The sequence below is a fragment of the Carcharodon carcharias genome, chromosome 17 (assembly GCF_017639515.1).
Source record: "Carcharodon carcharias isolate sCarCar2 chromosome 17, sCarCar2.pri, whole genome shotgun sequence".
Classification (NCBI taxonomy): Eukaryota; Metazoa; Chordata; class Chondrichthyes; order Lamniformes; family Lamnidae; genus Carcharodon; species Carcharodon carcharias.
The window spans coordinates 83711107-83735421 of NC_054483.1; the positions used below are offsets into that span (position 1 = coordinate 83711107).

Below are 24315 nucleotides of genomic sequence, written 5' to 3' on the forward strand. Positions count from 1 at the left end.
GATGATCATCCATGATCATAATGAATGGCAGAGCAGGATCGAAGGGCCAAATGGCCTACTCCTGCTCCTAGTTTCTATGTTATGTCTTGTATGATTGTGAAATGCTCCCATATATTGTCACCAAGTGCAAATAAGATTAAAAAATCTGAGTTACAAAAGCTTGTTAATAGAGCTCTCTTAAAGCATTTCTCAACATTTGAAACAAATATCTTGCAACAGAATTTGGCATGAGCTGCCCATTAGTTATTTGATGAAAGCTGTTGATTGAAGTAAATGCCAACAAGCTTTCTTCTGATCTTTCGTGCCACTTTCCCAGCAACATTGAAATTAGTGAAATTTGTGAAGAATCTCCTTGATATGAATCTGCTTTTAAGCAATATGTTGGCCCAGATCTTCCAAGGAGCGGCAATCATCTTCAGATTGCCACTCCGCCCTAAAATTCCACCATCTTGATGCTGCTCCACATTTCTTCTGAAACCTTCCAAGTCTGGCTTCCCCAGAAATGCAAAGTGCAGCAAGGGTAGCTGGGCCGGGTCTGGTAGTGTGGTCGCGGGTTTAGTTGGGGGATAGTCAGGTGGGATTGGGCGGTCTGGGATGTAGTCTGTTCTGGTCAGCAAGGTAGTCAGGTGGGCAGGAGGGATAGTCAGGCGGTCAGGGGGTGGCCGGGCCTGGTCAGGGGGGTGGTCGGGTCAGGAGGCTAGTCAGTGAGGAGGTCAATGTGAGTGATTGGACATTTACTTATATAGTTACCCAGATGTTAGACTAGGTTGTAATCTGTCTAACATTCCCTGGGTAACTTCAGGTAAATACATCGGAAGTGTCCAAAGTGTCCAAATCTAACTCAAGGTTGGAGACATTTGCGGAGGCTCCCAGGGAGCATGGAAATTGACCATCAGAAGTTGAAATTTCCTGGGCAATTCCCTTGGAGTCCAAACGCACATCCTTAGTCAAATATCCAGTCTCCAACAATCTGGAGACCAGAAGATTTCAGCCAATATGACCGAGATTATGCTTTCGAAAAAATAAGGAAATGTTATTTGGAGTAACTCTTTGGTGTAAAAATTGCAATCTGCAAACTAATTTAAACTACAGACATCTTGGCAGAAAATGAAATAAGGAATCAAGAAAGACCATTTGGGCCATCAGACCTCTCTCTTATAATTTCAAATCTTTTGTGCTTTCTCCTCATTTGTGTCCCTACTCAACCTTCCTAACCTTCAAGGTGGTTTACAATGACAGCCAAAATCTCCAAGGAGATGAACGTCTCCCAGTCCTCAAAGGCAATCTAGTGAAATTCCAGGTTGACAATCCAACCCCACAACCCATTACTGAACAGTGATTATTTCACATTACACAGAAGAGACAGATCCAGAAAAATGGAAAGCATGACCTTCTGAAGACTATTTCAAAAATTTGTATGTTACTAAGCCTTTAATCCATCCTAATGACCCATTTATCCTTTTTTATAAAATAAACTAATTAATTATACTAAGGGCTTATTGCACATATCTTCCAGTTGCAAATCACACAAGGTAGGAGGCATTTGTGTGTGTGTGTCTTTTTTTAAATCCATGACAACTTCTACAGCAAGTAATTTAAAGCTTTGATTTGGCAAAGCTGCACTAGGGTAACACTGGAATCTAGTGGAGTCAAGATATTGGGCATGCAATCACACGCATCCAATCACAGTGCATTTGATTTCTGACCATGGTTTCAGGAACGTGCATGGGCCTTTTCACATCAAATAATCATTCAATATGATCCCAGCAAGGGTCTGCCCGTGACATGTTGCTTGCTCGTTTTAAATGGGTACATTTTCTTGGGCCCAGCCTGCTCAAGCAGGTTCCTTAAATATAGGTAACCATCTAAATGTTAGGAAAAAATGTCTAACAATTTAACTGCATTTTTCTTCATGAGTCAGTTGTTTTGGAAACACAGTTGTTTTGGGGTTTTTGGCCAACAATACTTTCCTTTGATATTCTTGGTTGCTTCAACCATTTAGATGGCACTATTTAAAGTGCTGGGTTTCAGCTTCCATTCCAGGTTCTGAACATGCTGAATATCTCAAATCAAGAGAACATTTCACAAATGCAATGAAATCACCTGTCTGCACTTTTCACTGCTCGGGATCTACATTGATACCAACTTCTACACATATCTGGACATGTCAGACAAGATTTATCTTCTTGTACCTCAATTTTTAAGGACATGCTGTCACATAGTTCTACCATCTTCTGCAGAATGTGCTTTAGGCAACAGGGCAACTTTTCCCATAGAACTGTTAACTTCTTTGCAGCCACATTCTTACAAATCACAGATATCAAGCAAGTGATAATCATTATATTTGCAACTTCCCTGTGGAAAGGAATTATCAGCTGGACAGGGTAGACAGCCTTCTTTCCAGAGTGAGTCGTCATAGATAGCATGCATAAAAAAAAGACTTACATATATATGGTGCCTTTCATGTCCTCAGGACTTCCCAAAGCACTTTACAGCTAATAAAGTACTTTCTGAAGTGTCTCTCTTAGGCAGGCCCTTGAATCAAAGGTGACTTGCTTCCACAATGGTTTAGTGGGCTCTGAGATGGCTGCTAAGTCCATTGTGCGATTTGCAAACTCAGCCATATGTTGGGCAGCTGGTGGCTGAAGGGCCAAGCAGATGAGGTTTTGGAGGTTTGTGCTCCCTCTCCAACACTTTAACTATGCCTCTGCCAGATCCCAATGAAGTGCCTCAATGTGTTCACAGTGTCTTCCCGAATAAGCTTTCTCCATTTTGGTCAGTCGCGAGCCAGGGACTCCCATGAATCTGTGGGGATGTTTGATCTTTTCAGGATTGCTTTGAGGACACCCCTAAAGCGGTTTCATTCCTGGGAGTTTCCTATTGCAACCGAGTTCTGAGTAGAGCAGTTGCTTCGAGAGTCTTGTGTCAGGCTTACGAACAAGAGGTCTCATCCAGTGGAGCTGGTTTTCGGTGATTAGCATTTCAATGCGGGGCATGTTGGCTTGGGAGAGGACACTGATATTGGACTGCCATCTTTGATTTGGATTTGGAGGATCTTACGAATGCACCACTTATGCTACTTCTCCAGTGCTTTAAGGTGCCTGCTGTTTATTGTCCAAGTCTCTGAAGCATATAGCAGCAGAGGGAGCATTGCTGCCTGGTAAACCATGACCTTAGTCCTGTGTTTGATATATGGTCCTTAAATACCCTTTCCCTTAGTTGGCCTAAGGCTGAGTTGGCTCATTGGAGGCGATGATGAATGTCACTGTCCATGTCTGCCCTCATTGAGAGAGTGCTCCCAAGATATAGAAAATCACCCACATTTTCCAGGATCACGTCATTGGTCTTGATTGATAGGGGGAGGTGTTGTTCTGTGGATGCTGGTTGGAAGAGGACTATTGTTTTCCGGGTGTTTGCCGAACGGCCCATTTTCACATAAGCTTTGGAGGCAGAGCTGACAATGACCTGAAGCTCAGTTTCTGAGTGAGCCACAGATGAGTGATATTTACATATTGAATTTCAATGTCAGAGGTTGGAGTGATTTTGGTTTTGGATTGAAGGCGGCGTAGGTTGAACAGTTTCCCAACTATTCTGTAAATTTTCTGCACGACTGTGAGTAACTTGTTGGAGGTTCAGTATTGCAGTGAAGAAAATGAAGAATGGAGTTAGTGCAGTGACACAAACTTGTTTGACCCCAATCTTCACTGAGAGAGGATCAAAAGGTCGATGAGACCTCGGTTTAATATCTCATATAAAATATGGCACTTCCAACACTGGGAATCGGCAGCATGGGAATCGGCAGCATGTCCGCCAACAATTTAAAGGCCTTTTAAGGCCATTAAAGTCTCAGTTAACTGACAATTTTCGCTGCCCATCCAACCTTATAGCTGGCAGGCAGGCGAAAAGGCCAAGCAGCCTTTGCACTTTTTAGGAAACCTCATCCACTGGCAGGGAACATGTTTTATGACATTTTTCAATTTTTTTTTGAAAACTCTTCATCTCCCTGAGGCAGCTCTGTGCCTCAGGGAGATTTTCAAGCACGCATGCGTGAAGTTCGCACTCACTCCTCATGCCCCCCGCCCGCCTCGATCACAGGCAGCGACCAACTTCCCGACCATCCCCACTCGACCCACCGAGCCCACCTGACAAAGGCTAAATTCTACCTTTGGGGTAATGGAAGGTACTCTAATTGGCAGCATGTGACCAGTGGTGTCCTGCAAGAATCTCAACTATTCACTGTAGTCATTAACAACTTAGATGATGGCATAGAAAGTCACATATCCAAATTTGCTGATCACACATAGATGGCACTGTAATCAGTATAGATAGAAGCAAAAAACTAATAAGAGATATTGGTAGATAAAGTGAATGGGCAAAACTGTGGCTAATAAATTTCAAGGTAAAAGGCAAATGTGAGGTCATCCACTTTAGAACTAAATGATGAAAAGCTAGAAACAGTGGCGTTCAAAAGGGTCCAGGTGCACAGATCATTAAGATGTCATGAACAGGCACAGAAAATAATCAAAAAGGCTAATGAATGCTGGCTTTATTATCTAGAGGAATAGAATACAAGGGGATAGAAATCATGCTTCAGTTTTACAAAGCCCTGGTCAGACCAAACCTGGAGTATTTTGAGCAGTTCTGTGCACTACACCTTAGGAAATTATATTGCCTCTGGTGGGACTGCAGTGTAGATTTACCAGAATGACACATGGACTGCAAAGGTTAAATTACGAGGATAAATTATACAAACTAGGGTTGAATTCCCTGGAATTTTGAAGGCTAATGGGTGTTTTGATCAAAGTTTTCAAGATATTAATAGAAATTAGGGTAGATTGGCAGAAACTATTTCAACTGGATGAGGAGTCTAGGTCTAAGGACCATTGTCTAAAAGTTAGAACCAAACCTTTCAAAAGTGAAATTAGGAAACACGTCTATTCAAAGTGTGATAAAAGTTTGGAACTCTCTTTTGCAAGTGGCAATTGATCCTTGATCAATTGTTAATTTTAGAAGTGTGATTGCTAGATTTATGTTAGCCAGAAGTATCAAGGGATGTGGGCAAAGGTGAGTACAGTATGTGGAATTGGCCTCAGATCAGCTATAATCTCAATGAATGATAGAACAGGTTTGAGGGACTAAATGGCCAACTCCTGTTTGATGTTTCTGGAGACAAGGGTGCTATCACTGAACCATGGCTAAAACACACATAAATATCAAGCGTTCCTCGAATCAATCCCATGGTCCTGCATGCAAAAGAAGGGTTGCACTCTATTACTAATTAGGTTATACTGAACCATAGAAATATATGCACATCCATGATCATTATTTGCAAGAAGCAGCAGTCTTTTTGCATTTTTGGAATGAGAAGAAGCACCAACATGATTCAGACAGGGAGGGGGTGACCTTTAAGAGCCTAAGCTACTTTGCATTCATGATTACTGATCCATGAAGAACCCCCTCCAAAGGGGATAATGGCCTGGAATTTTCGAATGACGGAGTTTCCCTTCAAGCCATCCGAGGAGTTGGTGCCGAACACTTTGCCATCAATACTGGCTGCCCAGCAGCCATTTACTCCTCACTCAGGAGAAAGTCGCACCTCAGAGAACTACTGAGCAGTCAGATTGGCCCGTAACACTCTAGCCCCAGCAGCGCCAGAAGCTGCAGTGGACATGACTGGGATTACTAGCAGTCTCAGAGTCTTAAGTCCAGGAAGTTCAGGACCAGGTAAGTTTTGGAGTCTAAGGGCGAGGAGGGGAGGTGAGGCCGGCGGTGGGGGGTGGGGGTGGGTGGGTGGGTGGGGGGGGGCGATGGGGTTGTGGGCAGAGGGGAGTAGGGGTGTTGGTGGAGAAGCATGGGGGGATGAAGCACCCGCAGGAGCCAGACCTTTATGGGGTGGGGGTGTTACCTGATATTAAATGGAGGCGACTTCCCCCCACCCCCATCATGCCAGAGGCTTGAGCAGGGTCACTTTTTGAGCTTTCCCCTGCCCCTGAACTCCTCCTGCCAGCCTGAAAATTGAGGCTGGGTGGGAACCGGCCCTTAAGAGGCCAATTAATGAAAACCTGAGGCCTCAAATGGAGTAATGGCAGTGGTCCGGCCTAGGCTTCACCTTTCCCACCCTAAAATTGCAGAGAGGTCAGGGCTGGCGAGAGCGCAGTGGGAAGGCCCTCCGAAGAATTTTACGGCCACCAACACTCCCCAAGCGAAATGCGCTGTCTGTCTTTGGCTGAAGAAAAAAGTTTGTTCAAAAAGACACTGGTTATGTGCAATGCTTGAAATTGTACTTTTCAGAGAAGTTTCCTACTTAATTTTGTATCATGCATGATGTCCCCTTCAAACGTGCATGCCTAGATAAATACACTTATCTTTACCTGTCTTCAGTTATCAGCTACCTTCTTCTCTATTGCAAATAGGTGCAAAGGTGCCAAGTGACTGCAATGGTTCAGGCAACAAATCTCCTTCTTGAAATTTGCACCTGTACTTTTCTTGGAAGGTCTTCAGCCCCAAATATAGTCACCCTCATTTGGTGCATTGACAGCATCAAGACTTCAGGTTCCTCAGTGATAAATGTATTGCTCTCATGATTGTAGTCTGTTCTTATTAGGGCAGGGACTGCAACAGAAGATAGGGACCAGGACCACTCTTAGACGGAAGCAAGCCTGTGAATTGGATCACCTCAATCCCATTGTTGGGAAATTAAAGCCTAAATTTTTATTTTCTTTTAAATGGTAGTAATGGATCAAGGAACTGACCGTCTTTCCCTATTAATTCATCTTTCCATTGTTAACAACAAAAAATTGCATTTCCAAAGCACTTTTAATGTAGCAAACATCTCAAGACACTTCACAGGTGCACTATGGAACAAAATTTGACCAACCATATGAGACATTAGGCCAGATAATCCAAGCTTGGCCAAAGAGGTAGATTTTGTGAAGATTCTTCAAAGAGGGGAGTGAGGTAGATGGGCAGAAAGGTTTAGGTTAAGCTCTATAACTATCCATACTATTTCATACCATATCATACTATAGTGATCATTGATAATGTTGGGCCACTTAATCATAACAATTAACAAATAGATATTAAGCGCTATAAGTAATAAAATTTGATATATATAATATGATGCCAATTATTGAAGTGGTGCTGACTCGAGAGCATTTCGCTACCAGATCTTTACCTTTTAGTGTGCCCCAGTGGAGTTAATACAATCAGAATCCATTGGATGTGTATTGTACTTACACTACCAAATAAAATATAACTTACGAATCCTAGTGTGACCAGGTGAAATGGAGGACAAAGGGGTAAGTCATTAACAGTAAACAATTTTCCCTCCGCTAAGAAGCAAATCATTTTAGAAGTCATTTGTTGCTATTTTGCCAAGTGCATAATCTTAAAAGGTGTTGTGTTAAATGTGGCCCCTCTGTCTATGCACCTAATCTGCTTTGGAAATTGACGGCTCCATAAATGCTTTGTTTGCAAGAGAAAATACACATTAGGTTTTCTTAAAATCCATCTACAGTGGGCAACCACTATCAATGTACCCTTACAATGTAGACAATGTAGTAAGGTCACGAGAATGTTGCTGTCGTACTACGAATAGACATAGCAATGCACTTATAGGTTGTAAAAGTGGTCTGAGTCAGGCAGTAGATTAATACTAAAATAAGTTCAGAAAACAGAAGCTGACAGATTAAGTTTCAATTTATATCTATTTATGTTAGCTAAGTAAAACTGTTCTATTGCCTTTTTTCTTGTTTTATTAATTGCTAGTGATCAAGAAGGAGATTGTTATAATAATGCATGGCCTGTTTTGGACTGTGACTTCCAAACTCTGGGGCAGTATATCTTGGCGGGGGGACCCCAAAGATACACTAGGAAGGCCCCCCCACCCTGGAAGTCCCCAGTTAAGGATTGTGTGGCAATTGGCCGGGAAGTTCCAGCTTCCTTTGGGCAATTGTCCTACACTAGGAACCATCCAAAAATGCGATTTAAATCACAGTCTTCAGGTGGTTCCTTTCCTCCAAGGCTGCAGCCCTGGACAGAAGACCATGAGAACCCGCTGCACTACACAGATCTCGCCCGACCTTAGTTGCAAGGTCGAGCAAGATAGGAGCGGCTGGATTTCAAGGTAAGTAACAATGAGTTGGGTGGCAGTCCAACTCAATTGCTATCCCACCAGATGTTACAGGTCTTTGTAAATTTGCTTAATTTTGTGTTGTAGCAGTATTTTCTTTCTTTACATAATTATTTGTATTTATGAGATATTCTTTCCTTCAAGGCCAACACAAAATCAAATTTATCCCAGAAATGGTGGGTCCTATCTTGGAGATGACTCTTATTCCAGAAACTGAACTGAGAAAAGCCACAATCGCAATATTCTTTGATATGATGCAATGTGAATTTCATTCAACAAGAAGTTTTCAGATGGTAAGTGAATTAAAGATCATATTGAAATCTACTTGACTGTGACTTAATTAAATTACATATCTATAATAAAAACTCTCAATGCAAAGAAATATTTATTTCTGCAAATAAATGTAGGCTCAAATCTTCTGGTATCCGACTCATCGGAGATTGGATGTAAGGTGGGAGATGCACATCAGGACCCTACAATTCTTAACACACGTACGTGTGCAGAAATTGCCTGGGAAGTTTAAACTTCCAATGGGCTGATTTTTGCAAAAGTCTTCAACACTGACAATAGTGTCGGAAACTTGGGCCAGATACGTGGGACTTAACTGCATAATTACCTTGGAAATGTTACGCTGGTTAATAACTGGATTCGGAGATTAGCCCGCATAACTGAACTGACTCACTCAATTATCTCACCCGCTGACTAACCTAATGAAAGACTCGTACCTTTAAAAACTTACCCGAATACTGTCAGCTACTGTCATGAAAAAGGGACGTGACCTGTCTTCGTCCGCCTTTTCTTGCACCGATGGGCTTCCCTGGTTATGTCTGTGCTGGCCCATCAATGCTTCAGTTGGGATCAGAAGTCCCAGCTGAAAAATCTCAAAAAGATTAGGTCGCAGAAATCAAGCATCAATTAGCACAGCATCGATGCTGAACAGAAGATTTGGGCCATGGTTTTCACTTTTCTTCGGTGAAGTTTAATGTTATTTGCAGAGTTATCCATATTGATATTTCGCTCTGATAAGTGTAGATGAATACACCTGCTGTACATAGTGTTCCAGTGACAGTCAAGTGGGTTATGCCCTCTAATGCATTGTATACTGCTGCTGTACATGATGCTCTAGTTCTATATGGAGCATTCAGCGACTTTTAAAACATGAATTTTGTAATCAGTGTAAAATGTAAGCCAAGCAGATGGTGTTTGGTCTTTCATTTTCAATAGATTTATTTCATTCATGACATGTGGTACTCATAAATTAGTTATCTCAGAATTTTAAAAAGTAATGAAGCAATGCAATCAAAGTAATTCAATTAGGGTGCATTTTTAAACTAAGTTAGCAGATCTCCTGTAGCTTTGCTTGTGGTCTGTAGTAGAATTATACTTTCATAAAACTGTAGTAGAATTATACTTTCATAAAACTAGAAAGGTGTTGTCAACAAAGTGCAAAGTTAATTAATGTGACATAGGAAGTCTGTGCCTATGTAAAACTTGTGATATGTTACTCACAGATTTCCTGTGGAGTGGCTTACAGTGAGTTCTTTAAGCTGCTGACATTTGTTTGCACCTGATTGTGTTTGTATTTCTGTTTTGTTATTTGTTGCACGATGCATGTATTTTGCTGCAATTTGTGTCTGTACATATTCATAATTATTATGTTGGGTTTGTATATTTGTGTTGAGGGAATGTTTGTGTATAGCAATGTTTGTTGTGATGGATGTGTGCTTGTGAATGTGTGCAATTGCCTGTTTTTTTCATAATGTGCATGGTTAACTTTGAAGGTAAATATCCACATTTTTAACTAAGTAGATGAATTGCAATTGAGTTAGACTTGGAGGGATTCAGTGAAATGTGGAGTTAACAAAATACCAAAAGAGCTGGGTTACTCATGACACTGTGCCTCCAGTTGTGAGGATTGAAAAGTAAGGGCAGGGAGCTGCCTCAGGGAGCTGAAGAGTTTTACAATCAAAAAGAAAGATTTAAAAAATGTTAAAAGCATGTCCCCACATAGAACTCAGTAACAATAGCAGAAACATAATAAAAATTATGTGAAAATTTTAATTTTTTTTAAATTACTGTTGGAAACATCATTCTGCCTGTGGATGAGGTTTCATTAAAATCCAAAGGCTGCCCGGCCAATTCGCCCACCCGCCAACCATAAGGTTGGACAGGCAATGAAAAATTGCTTTCAATTACTTGATTAAGGCCTCTTAATTGTCAGCAGGCGTGCTGCCACCTCTTCCGTGCCTGCCGACCGAAATATCGTGCAATGACATCAGGGCACTCACCCGACATCAGCGCGCAATATTTTACGCCTGATCAGGTCGGGTGTGTGCCTGCCCCCAAGATGTAAAATCATGTCCAATGTTTCTTTTCAGAGTACAGCAACATATTGCTGATTTAAAGAGCATTCACTAAGATTGACAATACAAAATTATAAAAAGAAGTACCAAATTCAATGCCAAGTTTAAATTGTACCATAGGTCATCTGTACAGTAGTAATTACGTTGAAAACAAGATTTGCTTGCCTCTGATTATAGAATGAAAATTGGCCACAGAATGAATTGAATGTAAGTAAGAACTGATGCACTTTGGGAAGACTAGTATGGAAAGAAGTATATTATAAATGACATGATTTTGAAAAATGTAAGTGATCAGAGACCTTGGTGACGATACACACAAATCCTTATAGGTGGCATGGTAAGTTGATGAGGTGTTGATGAAGCATATGGTTTACTTGGGTTTATAAATAGAGGTTTCTTTTTATCCGTTCATGGGATATAGGAATTACCAACAATGCCAGCATTTATTTGCCATCCCTAATTGCCCCTGAGACAGTGTCGGTGAACTGCTGCAGTCCTTGTAGTATAGAATATAAAAGCAAAGAGATCATGCTACAACTTTATAAATCAGTGGTTAGGCCTCCAGCTGGAGTATTGTGGACAAGTCCAAGCACCATACCTCAGGAAAGATACAAAGGTCTTAGAAAGAGTACAGAAGAGGCTTACTAGGGTGTTACTTGGGATGACAGACATCAGTTATGAGGGGAGGTTGTAAAAGTTGGGACTGTTTCCCTTGGAACAGAAATGTTTAAGAGGTGACCTTATATAATCTTTCAGGAGGGTAAAAGATTTTAATAGAGTACATAGTGAAAAACTGTACACTTAAATGAGTGGGTCAATAACCAGAGATCATAGATCTAGAATAGAGGTGACGAGAATGTTTCCCACTCAGACTTGTCAAGGTCTAAAATGTTGTACCTATAAGGTTGATGGAAGCTGATTCCTTAAATGCTTTTAAAAGAGAGTTGAACAGGTACTTGAATAAGAGAAACTTAGGACAGCTGCAAAGAAAAAGTAGTGTTGTGGGATCAAGCCAGATTGCTTTCTCAAAGAACAAGCAGAGGCAGAATGGGCCAAATGGCTTCCTGCATTGTAGGTTTCTATAATTCTAATCATGTACATGATAGTGTACCAATGTATTGTGCACTTCAGTGCTACAGGCTCTAAAGAAAATGTTATACTGGAAGTTGTGGACTGTCATGCAATTTTGGTTTCAAATCTAATTTAAACTTATTGCAACTGACCTCAGAATATTGCATGTATTAATGATTACAGTTTGCCGGTCTGCAGCTATTATTTTCAAAAGGTATCATGAAACATCCAGCCAGATACTCTTTATAAATGTACATAATTTAGATGTAGTAATGTAACATTTTCTAGCTTTTTTCAACATATAAAAAGTTTTTAAAACAGTGAGTTATTTGAACTTCTTTCAATATAATATGTTGTATTTGTGGCTCACAAAGTGCTCTCCTCTACATTGGGGAGACCAGTTGCAGGCTGGATGACCGCTTTGAGAAACACTGCTGCTCAGTCCACAAATGTGACTCTGAGCTTCCAGTTACCTGTCATTTTAGATGTCCACCCTCTTCCGCTCTGATCCCTCAGTCCTTGGTGTCCTTTGCTGTTGTGGTGAAAACCAATGTAAACATAAGCAATAGCAGCCCCCTCAACTCCACCACCATCAACACCCCCCCCACCTCCCACCATAATCTTTCCCTGTCTAAATACTTACTTAAAACCTGTTGAATCCCTAATTTTTCCCAGTTTTGTTGAAATGTCATCAACATGAAAGGTTAACATTGTTTCTCACTCCACAGATGCTGCCTTACCTGCTGAGTGTTTCCAGCATTTTCTGTTTTTATTTAGAGTTTCAGCATGCATAGTATTTGACTTTTAGAATCATAAAATAGTTACAGTGTAGAAAGATGGTATTTGGCTTGTCGTTTTCGTGCTGGTTACTAGCTACTGAGCTAGTCCCACTCCCCTGTCTTTTCCCCATAGCCCTGCAATTTTTCTCTTCAGATAATTATCCAATTCCCTTTTGAAAACCATAGTTGATTCTGTCACATCCATACTGTCAGGTAGTATATTCCAGTTCCTAATCACTCACTACATAAAAATGTTTTTCCTCATGTTGCCTCTAGTTCTTTTGCAAATCACCTCAGATTGGTGGCCTTTGGTTCTCGATCTTTCTGCTGATGGAAAGAGTTTCTCCCTATCTGCTCTGTCCAGACCGCTCATGATTTTGACAGCTCTATTAAATCTCCTCTCAACTTTCTCAAAGAAAACAACTACAGCTTCACCAAGATAAAAGCAAAATACTGCAGATGCTGGAAATCAGCTTATATTTCATCTCATTTCTATATGTCTTAGTTCTGATGAAGGGTTATACGGATTCGAAACGTCAACTGTATCCCTCTCCGCAAATGCTGTCAGACCTGCTGAATTTTTCCAGGTATTTTTGTTTTTGCTGCAGCTCCACCAATCTATTCATATCCCTGGAACCACTGCGTAATTTTTTTCTCTACCCTCTCCAATTCTTTCACATCCTTCCTGAACTATGGTGCCCGGAATGGGGGACACAACTCCAGTTGAGGCCAAACCAGTTTTTGAGAACGGTTCACTATAACTTCCTTGTTTTTGTACTCTATGTCTCTTATTTTTAAAGGCCAAGATCCAGCATGCCTTAATATCTAATGTCCTTTAGGGAGGGAAATCAGCCGTTCTTACCTGGTCTGGTCTACATGTGACACCAGGCCCACAGCAATGTGTTTGACTGTTAAATGCCCTCTGAAATGGCCTAGCAAGCACTCAATGGTATCAAACCGCTACAGAAAATTGAATAAGAAATGAAACTGGGCGGACTACCCATCATCAACCTAGGCACCAGAAATGACAATGGCACACACAGCCCTGTTGACCCTGCCAAGTCCTCCTTACTAACATCTGTGGGCTTGTGCCAAAGATGGGAGAGCTGTCCCACAGACTAGTCAAGCAACAGCTGAACATAGTCATACTCACGGAACCATGCCTTACAGTCAATGTTGCAGACACCACCATCACCATCCCTGGGTATGTCCTGACCTATCGGCAGGACAGACACACCATAGGTGGCGATACAGTGATAAACAGTTGAGAGGAAATTGCCTGGGAGTCCGCAACATTGACTCCAGACCTCATGAAGTCTCATGGCATCAAGTCAAGTTTGGGCAAGGAAGCCCCCTACTGATTACCATCTGGTGCCCCACCCTGAGTAGATGAAGCAGTACTCCTCTATGTTGAACATCACTTGGAGAAAGCTCTTGGGGTGTCAAAGGCACAGAATGTACTCTGGGTGGGGGACTTCAATGTCCATTACCAAAAGTGGCTCAATAGCACCACAGCTGACCAAGCTGGCCGAGTCCTAAAGGATGTAGTTGCTAGACTGGATCTGCGGCAGGTGGTGAGGGATTCAACAAGAGGCAAAAACCTACTTGAACTCACCTTACTAAATCTAGCTGTCACAATTGCATCTGTCCATGACAGTATCAGTAGGAGTAACCACTGCACAGTCCTTATGGAAAAAAAGTCCTGTCTTCACATTGAGGATACCCTACATCATGTTGTAAATGGGATAAATTTCAAACAGATCTAACAACTCACAACTGGGCATACACAAAAAGCGGGACAAATCCAACCCGGCCAATTACTGCCCCACAATCTACTCTCCATCATCTGTAAAGTGATGGAAGGGGTCACCAACAGTGCTATGAAGCCACAATTGCTTAGCAATAACCTACTCACTGATGCTCAGTTTAGATTCCGCCAGGGTCACTCAGCTTCTGCCCTCATTACAGCCTTGGTTCAAACATGAACAAAAGAGCTGAACCCCAGAGGTGAGGTGAGAGCGGATGCCCTTGACGTCAAGGCAGCATTTGACCGAGTGTGGTATCAAGGATCCCTTGCAAAACTGGAGTCAATGGGAATCGGTGGGGGAGGGCGCGGGGTGAGTTGGGTTGTGTTGCAGGATGCTGTGGGCAGGAGAAACACCCTGCTAGTTGGAGTCATACCTAGCACAAAGGAAGATGGCTGAGGTTGTTGAAGGTCAATCATCTCAATTCTAAGACATTACTGCAGGAGTTCCTCAGGGTAGTGTCCTCGGCCCAGCCATCTTCAGCTGCTTCATCAATGACCTTCCTTCTATCATAAGATCAGAAATGGGGATGCCCGCTGATGATTACACAAATGTTTACCACCATTCGCAACTCCTCAGATAATGAAGCAGTCCATGTCCAACTGCAGCAAAACCTGGACAGTATCCAAGCTTGGGCTGCCATCTACAAGGCACAAGCCAGGAGTGTGATGGAATACTCTCCACTTGCCTGGATGAGTTCCCACAACACACGAGAAGCTTGAGACCATCGAAGACAAAGCAACTTGCTTGATTGGCACTCTGTCCACAGACATTCACTCCCTCCACTACTGACGAACAGAGCCAGCAGTCTGTACCATCTACAAGATGCACTGCAGAAATTCACCACAGTTCCTTAGGCAGCACTTTTCAAACCCATGCCCGCTACCCTCTATAAGGATAAGAGCTGCAGTCTACATGGTACATGGGAGCACCACCCCCTGGAAGTTCCCCTCCAAGCCACTTTCCATCCTGACTTGGAAATATATCACCGTTTCTGCACTGTCGCTGGGTCAAAATTCTGGAACTCCCTTCCTTACAGCACTATGGGTGTACCTACACCACAGGACTGTGGTTCACAAAAGCAGCTCACTACCACTTTCTCAAGGGCAAATTAGGGATGGGCATTAAATGCTGTCCTAGCCAGCAATGCCCACATTCCATAAATGAATTTTAAAAAAAGCTGCATGTAATATCAAGAAAAGGCTGAAGGCACTGGATACTGCAAACGCCATGGGCCCTGACAACATTCTGAAGACTTGTACTCCAGAACTAGCCATGCCCACAGCCAAGCTGTCCCTGTACAGCTACAGCACTGGCATCTACCCAGCAATGTAGAAAATTGCCCACATACGTCCTATCCACAAAACACAGCACAATCCAACCCAGCCAATTACTGCCCTATCAGTCTACTCTCAACTATCAATGTGCTGTCAAGCGGCACTTACATAGCAATTAGCCACTCATTGACGTTTAATTTAGGTTCCGCTAGGGCCTCTCAACTCCTGATCTCATTACAGCTTTGGTCCAAATATGGGCAAAAGAGCTGAACTCAAGAGATTAGGTGAGAGTGACTGTCCTTGACATCAAGGCAGTATTTGACTGAGTGTGGCATCAAGGAGCCTAAGCAAAACTGAAGTCAATGAGAATCAGGGTGAAAACTCTCCATTGGTTGGAGTCATACCTAGCACAAAGGAAGATGCTTGTGGTTGTTGGAGGTCAATCATTTCAGTCCCAGGACATTGCTGTGGGAGTTCCTCAGGGTAGTGTTCTAGACCCAACCATCTTTGGCTTCTGCATCAATGACCTTCACTGTATTGTAAGGTCAGAAGTGGGGATGTTTGCTGACAATTGAACAATATTTAGTACCATTCACGACCCCTCAGACACTAGTACAGTTTGTGTCCATATGCAGGCTTGGGCTGACAAATGGCAAGTAACATTCGTGCCACACAAGTGCCTGGCAATGACCATCTCCAACAAGAGAGAATCTAACCATCACCCCTTGCAATTCAATGGCATTATCGTCACTGGAGCCCCCTCTATCAACATCCTGAGTTGCCATTGACTAGAAACTGAAAGGGACCAACCATATAAGTACGGTGGCTACAAGACCAGTTCAAAGGCTGGAAAATCTGTGGTGAGTAACTCACCTGCTGACTCCCCAAAGCCTGTCCGCCATCTAAAAGACATAAGTAAGGAATGTGATGGAATACTCTCCATTTAGCTAGATGAATGCAGCTCCAACAACATTCCAGAAGCTCAATGCCATATAGGATAAAGCAGCCCGATTGGCACGCCATCCTCCACCTTAAACATTTGCTGCCTCCACACCATGGCAGCAGTGTGTACCATCTCCAAGATGCACTGCAGCAACTTACCAAGGCTCCTTTGACAGCACCTTCTAAACCGGTGACCTCTACCACCTCAAAGAACAAGTGCCGCACATGCATGGGAACACCACTACTGGCAAGTTGCCCTCAAAGCCACATACCACCCTGACTTGGAACTATATTGTTCCTTTACTGTCGCTGGGTCAAAATCCTGGAACTCCCTTCCTAACAGCACAGTGGGTGCACCTACATGACAGCGATTCAAGAAGGCAGCTCACCACTGCTGGGATGGGCAGTTGCCCAAACCCTGCGAAGAATAAAACAAAACACTTTCTCAACCTGCCCTACTGCCTTCAGTGGTTTGTGCATATATACCTGCAGGTCCCTCTGCTGCTGCACCCCCTTTAGAATTGTATCCTTCATTTTATATTGCCTTTTTCATGTTTGAAATGTATCACTTAACAGATGAAATTTAATACACAGCAGTGTGGCAAAAAGGATCTTTTACTCATTCCACCTACATGTTGAATTGTATATTTTACTGGTAGCTTTAGCCTGATTTGACTTTCTAGCTTCTTTAAGACTTTTTTCCAGCCAATTAATCCTTTCTCTCCCGATTTGACAAAGGATCACAGCCTTGAAACGCTGACACTGTTCCTCTCTCCATAGATTCTATCTGACTTGCTGAGTATTTCCAACATTTTCCACTTATATTTCAGATTTCCAGCATCCGGAATATTTTGCTTTTGTAGTTCCTTCTCTCTTTTGTGAATAAACCCTTTGAGATGCTTTTGAACGGGCTATGTTGGTACTTTCCCAAGTTGCACATCTTATATATGAACTTAGCCACTGAGTTACAAACCATTGACACCAAAGCTATGCCTGATTTTGTCATCACCTGACATTCACACGCTTGCACTTTCAAGCAGGGGTGGTGATCATAATCAGGATAATTCTTAGACCTCCCATTAGCATAGTGATAATGAGGCCAAGTCCCCCAGCTACTGTCCAAGATCAGTTCAATTAGCTCAGCATAGAAGAGATTCAAACATGGGACCTCGTGGGCTATATGCTTCAATATTAGAACAGATGATAACATTTAAGTCAATGGGGAAACTTCACATTTTAGTTTTATGTCCTTTTAATTCCTCTTACTTTGTATAAAATCATTATGAAATACTTTTTTGTGCTTTACTCATTTATGATAACAGAAATTACCATGTCCATTTATGGTTCACACTGTTGGGCATATATGCTTTGCATAAAAGGATCAAAGGTTACGGGGAGAAGGCGGGAGAATGGGGTTGAGAAACTTATCAGCCATGATTGAATGGTGGAGCAGACTCGATGGGCTGAATGGCCTAATTTCTGCTCCTATGTCTTATGGTCTTAAAATGCAAACATTTAAAACATTAGTATTTGATAGCTACGCAGCATCACTTAGCTCTGTCGATCCATCACAGCTGCCAATACTCTGATCCATGACTTTATCATTTTGGTTTCTTCACTGGTCTTACTGGCTAATGCATTTCCACTCTCCACAACCTCAATTTATTCAGAAGACTGCAACTTCTGTTTTCACTAACATAAAGTCCTACACTCCAATTTCCCCTTTGCTTCACCGGCTCCCAGTGCAAACATCCTTATCCTTGCTTTCAAATGTAGCCTGATCTAAACCTGCTCCCTTTGTTGCTTATCTCTTTCAAGGTCCCACATTTGCCCTCTGTTTCTCCAAATCAGTTGCTCAATGTTGTCCATTTTATCCATTTCACCATGAGTGTCCCTCCTTCAGCCATTATATTGTTTGCCCTCTGAAACTTACTATCTTGACCCTTCTGCTTTGCCATTTTCTTACCCACTTTAAAATGCCTCCTTTGATGTCCTTCCCCACTCCCACAGTTCCCTTGTATCATTTCCCTCATATTTTCCCTCTGCTTTGTAAAGCAGGCGGTCTACCTCTGTGAGTTTTTAAATTCTTGTTAATGTCATAACTTTCAAATGCAAACTAAATCTGTTTGAAGCACCGTCTTTTTTTAAGTTTGCAAAATGTTGGACTTATATTGGTTTTGCTTTCATTAAGAACAGATTACCTAATTATGCAATTGCATTGGGTTCTAATTTTTTTTTAAGTACAATGGCAGAAATACAGTACGTATGTATAATTATAACATTAAATCCTAATGTCAAGGCTACAGACTATATGTATAATAAAATTAAAGCCATAATGTCAAGGCTACAGTCTATCAAGTCGGACTATCAGGCAGTTTTAGCAACTGACGATTTATTGTGAAAGAGAGAGCTCTTATTTCACTCACAAAATAATCTAAGTAAAAGGGAAGAAAAAATGATGGCTTTTAAAACTTTTTTTGTTAAATTTAAGCATGTGAACGTGGATTAAGAACTCACAACTTGAGTGAAGGGAATCAGGCATCATTGACTGGGGTAGTGAGGGGATGGGAATTGGACACGCAGTGGATGGGGGAATGGTGAAGAGAATTGGGCATCGCATGGGTGTGTACGATTTGATAGACATTTCAGAGACATGGCTACAGGATGACATAGATTGGGATCTGAATGTTGAAGAGTACATGGCATTTAGGAGTGACGGGAAGTTAGGAAAAGGCGGAGGAGTGGCTCTGTTAATGATGGTATTAACACATTAGAAATGAGTGACTTTAAGTTCAGGAAACCAGGATATAGAAGAGGTTTAGGTTGAGATGAGAATTGGTAAAGGCAAGAAGCCACTTGTGGGAGTGGTGTGTAGGCCTCCTAATTGGGTAGGACAAGAGTATAAAAGAAGAGATAATGGGAGCTTGTCAGAAAGGTACAACAATAATCATGGGACAATTTAATCTACATATAGACTGGAAAAATCAGGTGGGCAAAGGTAGCATAGATGAGGAGTTCATAGAATGTTTTCGGGATAGTTTTTTTTAGTACAGCACATTCTGGAACCAACCAGAGAGCAGGCTATACTAGACCTGATATTGTGCAACAAGATAGAATTAATTAATGACCTCATAGTGAAGGCACCCCTCCGTGGCAGCGATCATAATGGCCAAGATCTTTAGAGTGGGGGGGCGAGGCCCGCTCGCCGACGAGGGATAATGTCGGGCGGAACTCCCGACATCACCCCGCGTCATTTCAATTTTCAGGTCGGAGGGAGTGTAGCCGAATCAGCTGTGCGCCCGCTGACCTGCCAACGGCCTATTAAGGCCATTTAAAAAGTAATTGCGACAATTAACCTTAAGGTTGGACGGGCAGGCTGGGGGCCGTGGCGGGCTTCAGAAAAAGCCAAACCCTCATCCACAGGTGGGATGAGGTTTCATGTGGGTTTTTTTAAATTTTAATATATGCATGCTTCAAAGTGATGGACATGTCCCAACTCATGTGACAGTGTCACATGAGGGGACATGTCAGGGAAATTTTATTTTTGCACCTTCACCATTTTTAAATTGATGCCGATCTCCCTGAGGCAGCACTTAGCCTCAGGGAGGTGAGTGCGCTCTTTCACACTCTCGGTTGAGGGATCCCCCCCCCCACCTGCACAGGGACCGCATAGCGCCTTAACTGGCCCACCCATGTAAAATGGCGGCCGCCCCCAATCAGGTGTGCCAATCAGAGGTGTGCCCGCTCCAGCACTCCGCTGCCCCCCCTCCGAATGGGGGGATAATTCTTCGCAATGTGATTTAATTTTACATTCAGTTTGAGGAAGAAAAGAGGAGGTCTAAGACTAAAATTTCAAACTTACGTAAGGGCAATTATGAGGTCATGAAAGAAGAGCTAGCTGAAGTGAACTGGAAAATGAGGTTAAGGGACAGGATCAATAGAGATGCTGTGGCAGACTTTTAAAGGAATATTGCAAAGTATACAGAATAGATACATTTCAATGAGAAAGAAAAATTCCAAGGGGAGCACCTACCATCCGTGGTTAATAAAAAAGTTAAAGACAGTATCAAGCTTAAAGAAAAAACATATAGGGCTGAATTTTCCCCCTGTCGGGGGCGAACTTGAAAGGTGGGTGTGCACAGGCGCGCTTCCAATCGGCGCCATTTTACATGGGCGGGCCAACCAAGTCCTGCCCAGCGGGACGTCTGCACAGAAGCACTATGCGCTCCCTGTGCAGGCGGGGGGAATCCCAAAATCGAGAGTGCGCTCTTTCTCACATGTGCACGAAAAAGCGCACTCATCTCCCTGAGGCTAAGTGCAGTATCAGGGAGATTGGCTCTAACCGTAAAAAACCTAAAAATAGAGAAGTAAAATCTCCCTAACATGTTTCCTCATGTGACAATTGGGACATGTCCATAATTTTTGCAAAAACTTTATTAAAATTTTTTAAAACCTACATGAAACCTCATCCTGCTTTTTCTAGTTCGCTCTGGGGCTCCTGGCCTGCCCACCAACCTTAAGGTGGCCATTGACAGGTTGGCGGGCGCACAGCTGATTTCGTTGTGCCCCCGCCTTCCTGAAAATTTAAATGGGGCGCAGTGACATTGGGAGTTCCCCCCGACATCACCGTGCGTCATTTTACGCCGACACGTAAAATCCAGCCCATGCTTGTGCAAAGACAGGTGGTAGGTCAGAAGATTGGACAGAATATAAAGAACAGCAAAGAATGATAACAGATTAATAGGGAGTACGAGAGGAAGCTAGCTAAAAATATAAAATATAAAGACAAAGTGTTTCTATAGATATTTAAATAAGAAATGTTTAAAAAAGTGAGCTTTGACCATATAGAAAGCGAGAATGGAGAATTAATAATGGAAAGTAAGGAGATGGCAGGTAAATTGAACTGGTGTTTTGCATCATTCTATACTGTGGAGGATAAAAGTAACATGCCCAGAAATAGCTGTAAATCAAAAAATGGAAGGGAGGGAGGAATTTGGGAAAATTACAATCACCAGAGAAGCGGTATTGAGAAGGGCTGCAGGCTGACTAATCCCTGCGTTCTGATGGACTTCATCCTAGGATCTTGAAAGAAGTGGCTAGGGAGATAGCTGATACACTGGTTTTAATTTTCCAAAACTCCCTGGATTCAGGGAATGTTCCATTGGATTGGAAAGCAGCAAATGTTACATTTTTATTCAAAAAGGGAGGGAGACAGAAAGCAGGAAACTACAGGCCAGTTAACTTAACATCTGTCATAGGGAAAATGTTCAAAGCTATTATTAAAAATGTTATAGCAGGCACTTAGAAAAATTCAAGGCCATCAGGCAGAGTCAGCATGATTTTGTAAAAGGGAATATGTTTAACCAATTTATTGGAGTCCTTTGAAGGAATCACATGTGCTGTGGATAAAGGATTTCCAGAAGGCATTTGATAAGATGCCACATCAAAGATTATTGCAAAAAATAAAGGCTCATGGTGTAGGATATAATATATTGGCATAGGTAGAAGATTGGCTAGCTAACAGGAAATAGAGGGTAGCCATAAGTGGGTCTTTTTCTGGTTGGCAAGATGTACCGAGTGGAGTGCCACAGGGGTCGGTGCTGGGGCCTCAACTTTTTACAATTTATATAAATGACTTGGCTGAAGGTACGGTTGCTAAATTTGCTGATGACACAAAGATAGGTAGAAAAGTGAGTTGTGAAGAGAACATAAGGAGGCTACAAAGTGACATAGATAGGTTAAGTGAGTGAGCAAAGACCTAGCAAATGGAGCATAATGTGGGCAAATGTGAAATTGTCAATTTTGGCAGGAAAAATGAAACGCAAGCATGTTATCTAAATGGTGAGAAGTTGCAGAGCTCTGGGATTCAGAGGAATCTGGTTGTCCTAGTGCATGAATCATAAAAGGCTAGTGTGCAGGTACAGCAACTAATTAGGAAAGCTAATAAAATGTTATGGTCTATTGTGAATGGAATTGATTGCAAAAGTAGGGAGGTTATGTTTCAGTTATACAAACACTGGTGAGACCACATTTGGAGTACTGTGTACAGTATTGGTCTCCTTATTTAAGGAAGGATGTAAATGCCTTAGTAGTTCAGAGAAGATTTACTAGACTAATAACAGGGATGGGCTGGTTTTCTTATGATGAAAGATGGACAGATTAGGCTTGTATCCACTGGAATTTAGAAGAATAAGAGGTGACTTGATTGAAACCTTTTAAGATCCTGTCGGGTCTTAACAGAGTGGATGTGGAGAGGGTGTTTCTTCTTGTGGGAGAATCTAGAACTAGGGGCCACAGTTTAAAAATAAGGGGTTGCTAATTTAAGACACAGATGAGGAGAAATTTTTTCTCTTAGATGGCCATGAGTCTTTGGAACTAACTTCTTTAAAAGGTAGTGAAAGTAGAGTTTTTGAATATTTTTAAGGCCGAGCTAGATCAAATTCTTGATAAACAAGGGGGTGAAAGATTATCAAGGGTAGGCAGGAATGTGGAGCCATGATCTTATTGAATGGTGGGGCAGGCTCGAGGGGCAGAGTGGTCGCCTCCCCCTTAAAAGTGTCTTCAGATGTATGGTGAGGGGATGCAAATGTTGCTGGAACCATGATGAGGGGAATTGGACATTGCAGGGGGTGGCGAGGCGAATTGGGTTGTGGCTGGGATGAGGAGGCATCACAGGAAGGTGGTGAGGGAAATGAGACATCACGGGAGGGATGGTGAGGGGAATCAGACATTGTAGGGAGGAGTCAGGTGAATCAGTCATCGTAGAGGAGTGGTGAGTTATTCAGTCATCAGTTGGCAGTGGTGAAGGGAATTGGACATGACAGGGGGTTGATGAGTAGAATCAGACATCACAGGAGGGGATGTTGAGGGGAATCGGACATCACAGAGTTGGGTGGTGAGGGAAATCGGACAACACGGGCAAGATTGTGAGGAGAATGAGACCTCGCAGGGCAAGATGGTGTTGAGAATCTGGCATTGCATTCAGTAGTAAGGGGAATCAGACATCACGGGGAAAGATGGCGAGGAGAATCGGACATCGCAAGGATAGTGAGGGGAATCTGACATCATGTGGGTGATGAAAGAAATCTGAAGCTGGGGCTTGGGTTTTCGGTTTCTTTATTTTTAGTCCCCCACCACCACTTTCTGCCGCCTCCTCCAGTTTCTGTTGGGAGCATTGTGTCAAAATAAACTGGGCCTTTTTTGAGTGAGAACCTGGATTTTCACCCGTATGTATGTGATAAAGAAGTAAATCATTTCATGAGGTGTTAGACAAAAAAAAAAGCCTCATTTTGGCAACAGAATGCCAGCATTAAACAGACACAGATGATTTGTCTCTCTGCTTTCCCCACAACTGCCTTAATCTCATTTTGTGCTGTTCTGGCTCACTATTTAGATTTAGCAACCAAAAATGGAATGCTGGAAAAGTGAGTGAAAAGAAGCAAAAAAGCTGAATTTAAAAAGTATTAATATGACATAGATGTTTCACTATGTTGTGCTCAAGTGCATTGCATGGACTGGTTGCAAAAAACTTGAATGGGCTGAGAGACAAAAAGTGGCAGAGTTCAGGGCAGAGAGAAGAAAACCAACTGAGAACCAGAGAAATAAAAACATTTTTTTTTACTCATTCATGGGATGTGGGCATCGTTGGCAAGGCCAGCTTTTATTGCCCATCTCGAATTGCCCTTGCTCAGAGGGCATTAAAGAGTCAACCATCTTGTTGTGGGTCTGGAATCACATGTAAGCCAGACCAGGTAAGGACGTCAGATTTCCTTCCCTAAAGGACATTGGTGAACCAGATGGGTTTTTACAACAATCGACAATGGTTTCATGGTCATCATTAGACTTTTAATTCTAGATTTTTATTGAATTCAGATTCCATCACCTGCCGTGGCAGGATTTGAACCCGGATCCCCAGAGCATAAAATGGTAGAAATACATAGCATTTTT

At 42.3% G+C, this 24315-nt stretch overlaps 1 protein-coding gene across 1 annotated transcript in view; it reads left to right on the top strand.

Moving 5' to 3' along the window:
- dock1 (dedicator of cytokinesis 1) overlaps window positions 1-24315 on the top strand; it is a 693250-nt gene that overhangs the window by 526847 nt on the left and 142088 nt on the right. Inside the window, exon 33 of the mRNA XM_041210280.1 lies at window positions 8276-8424. Coding sequence (XP_041066214.1) covers window positions 8276-8424 — 149 coding nt within the window. The remainder of the gene's footprint in view (window positions 1-8275; window positions 8425-24315) is intronic.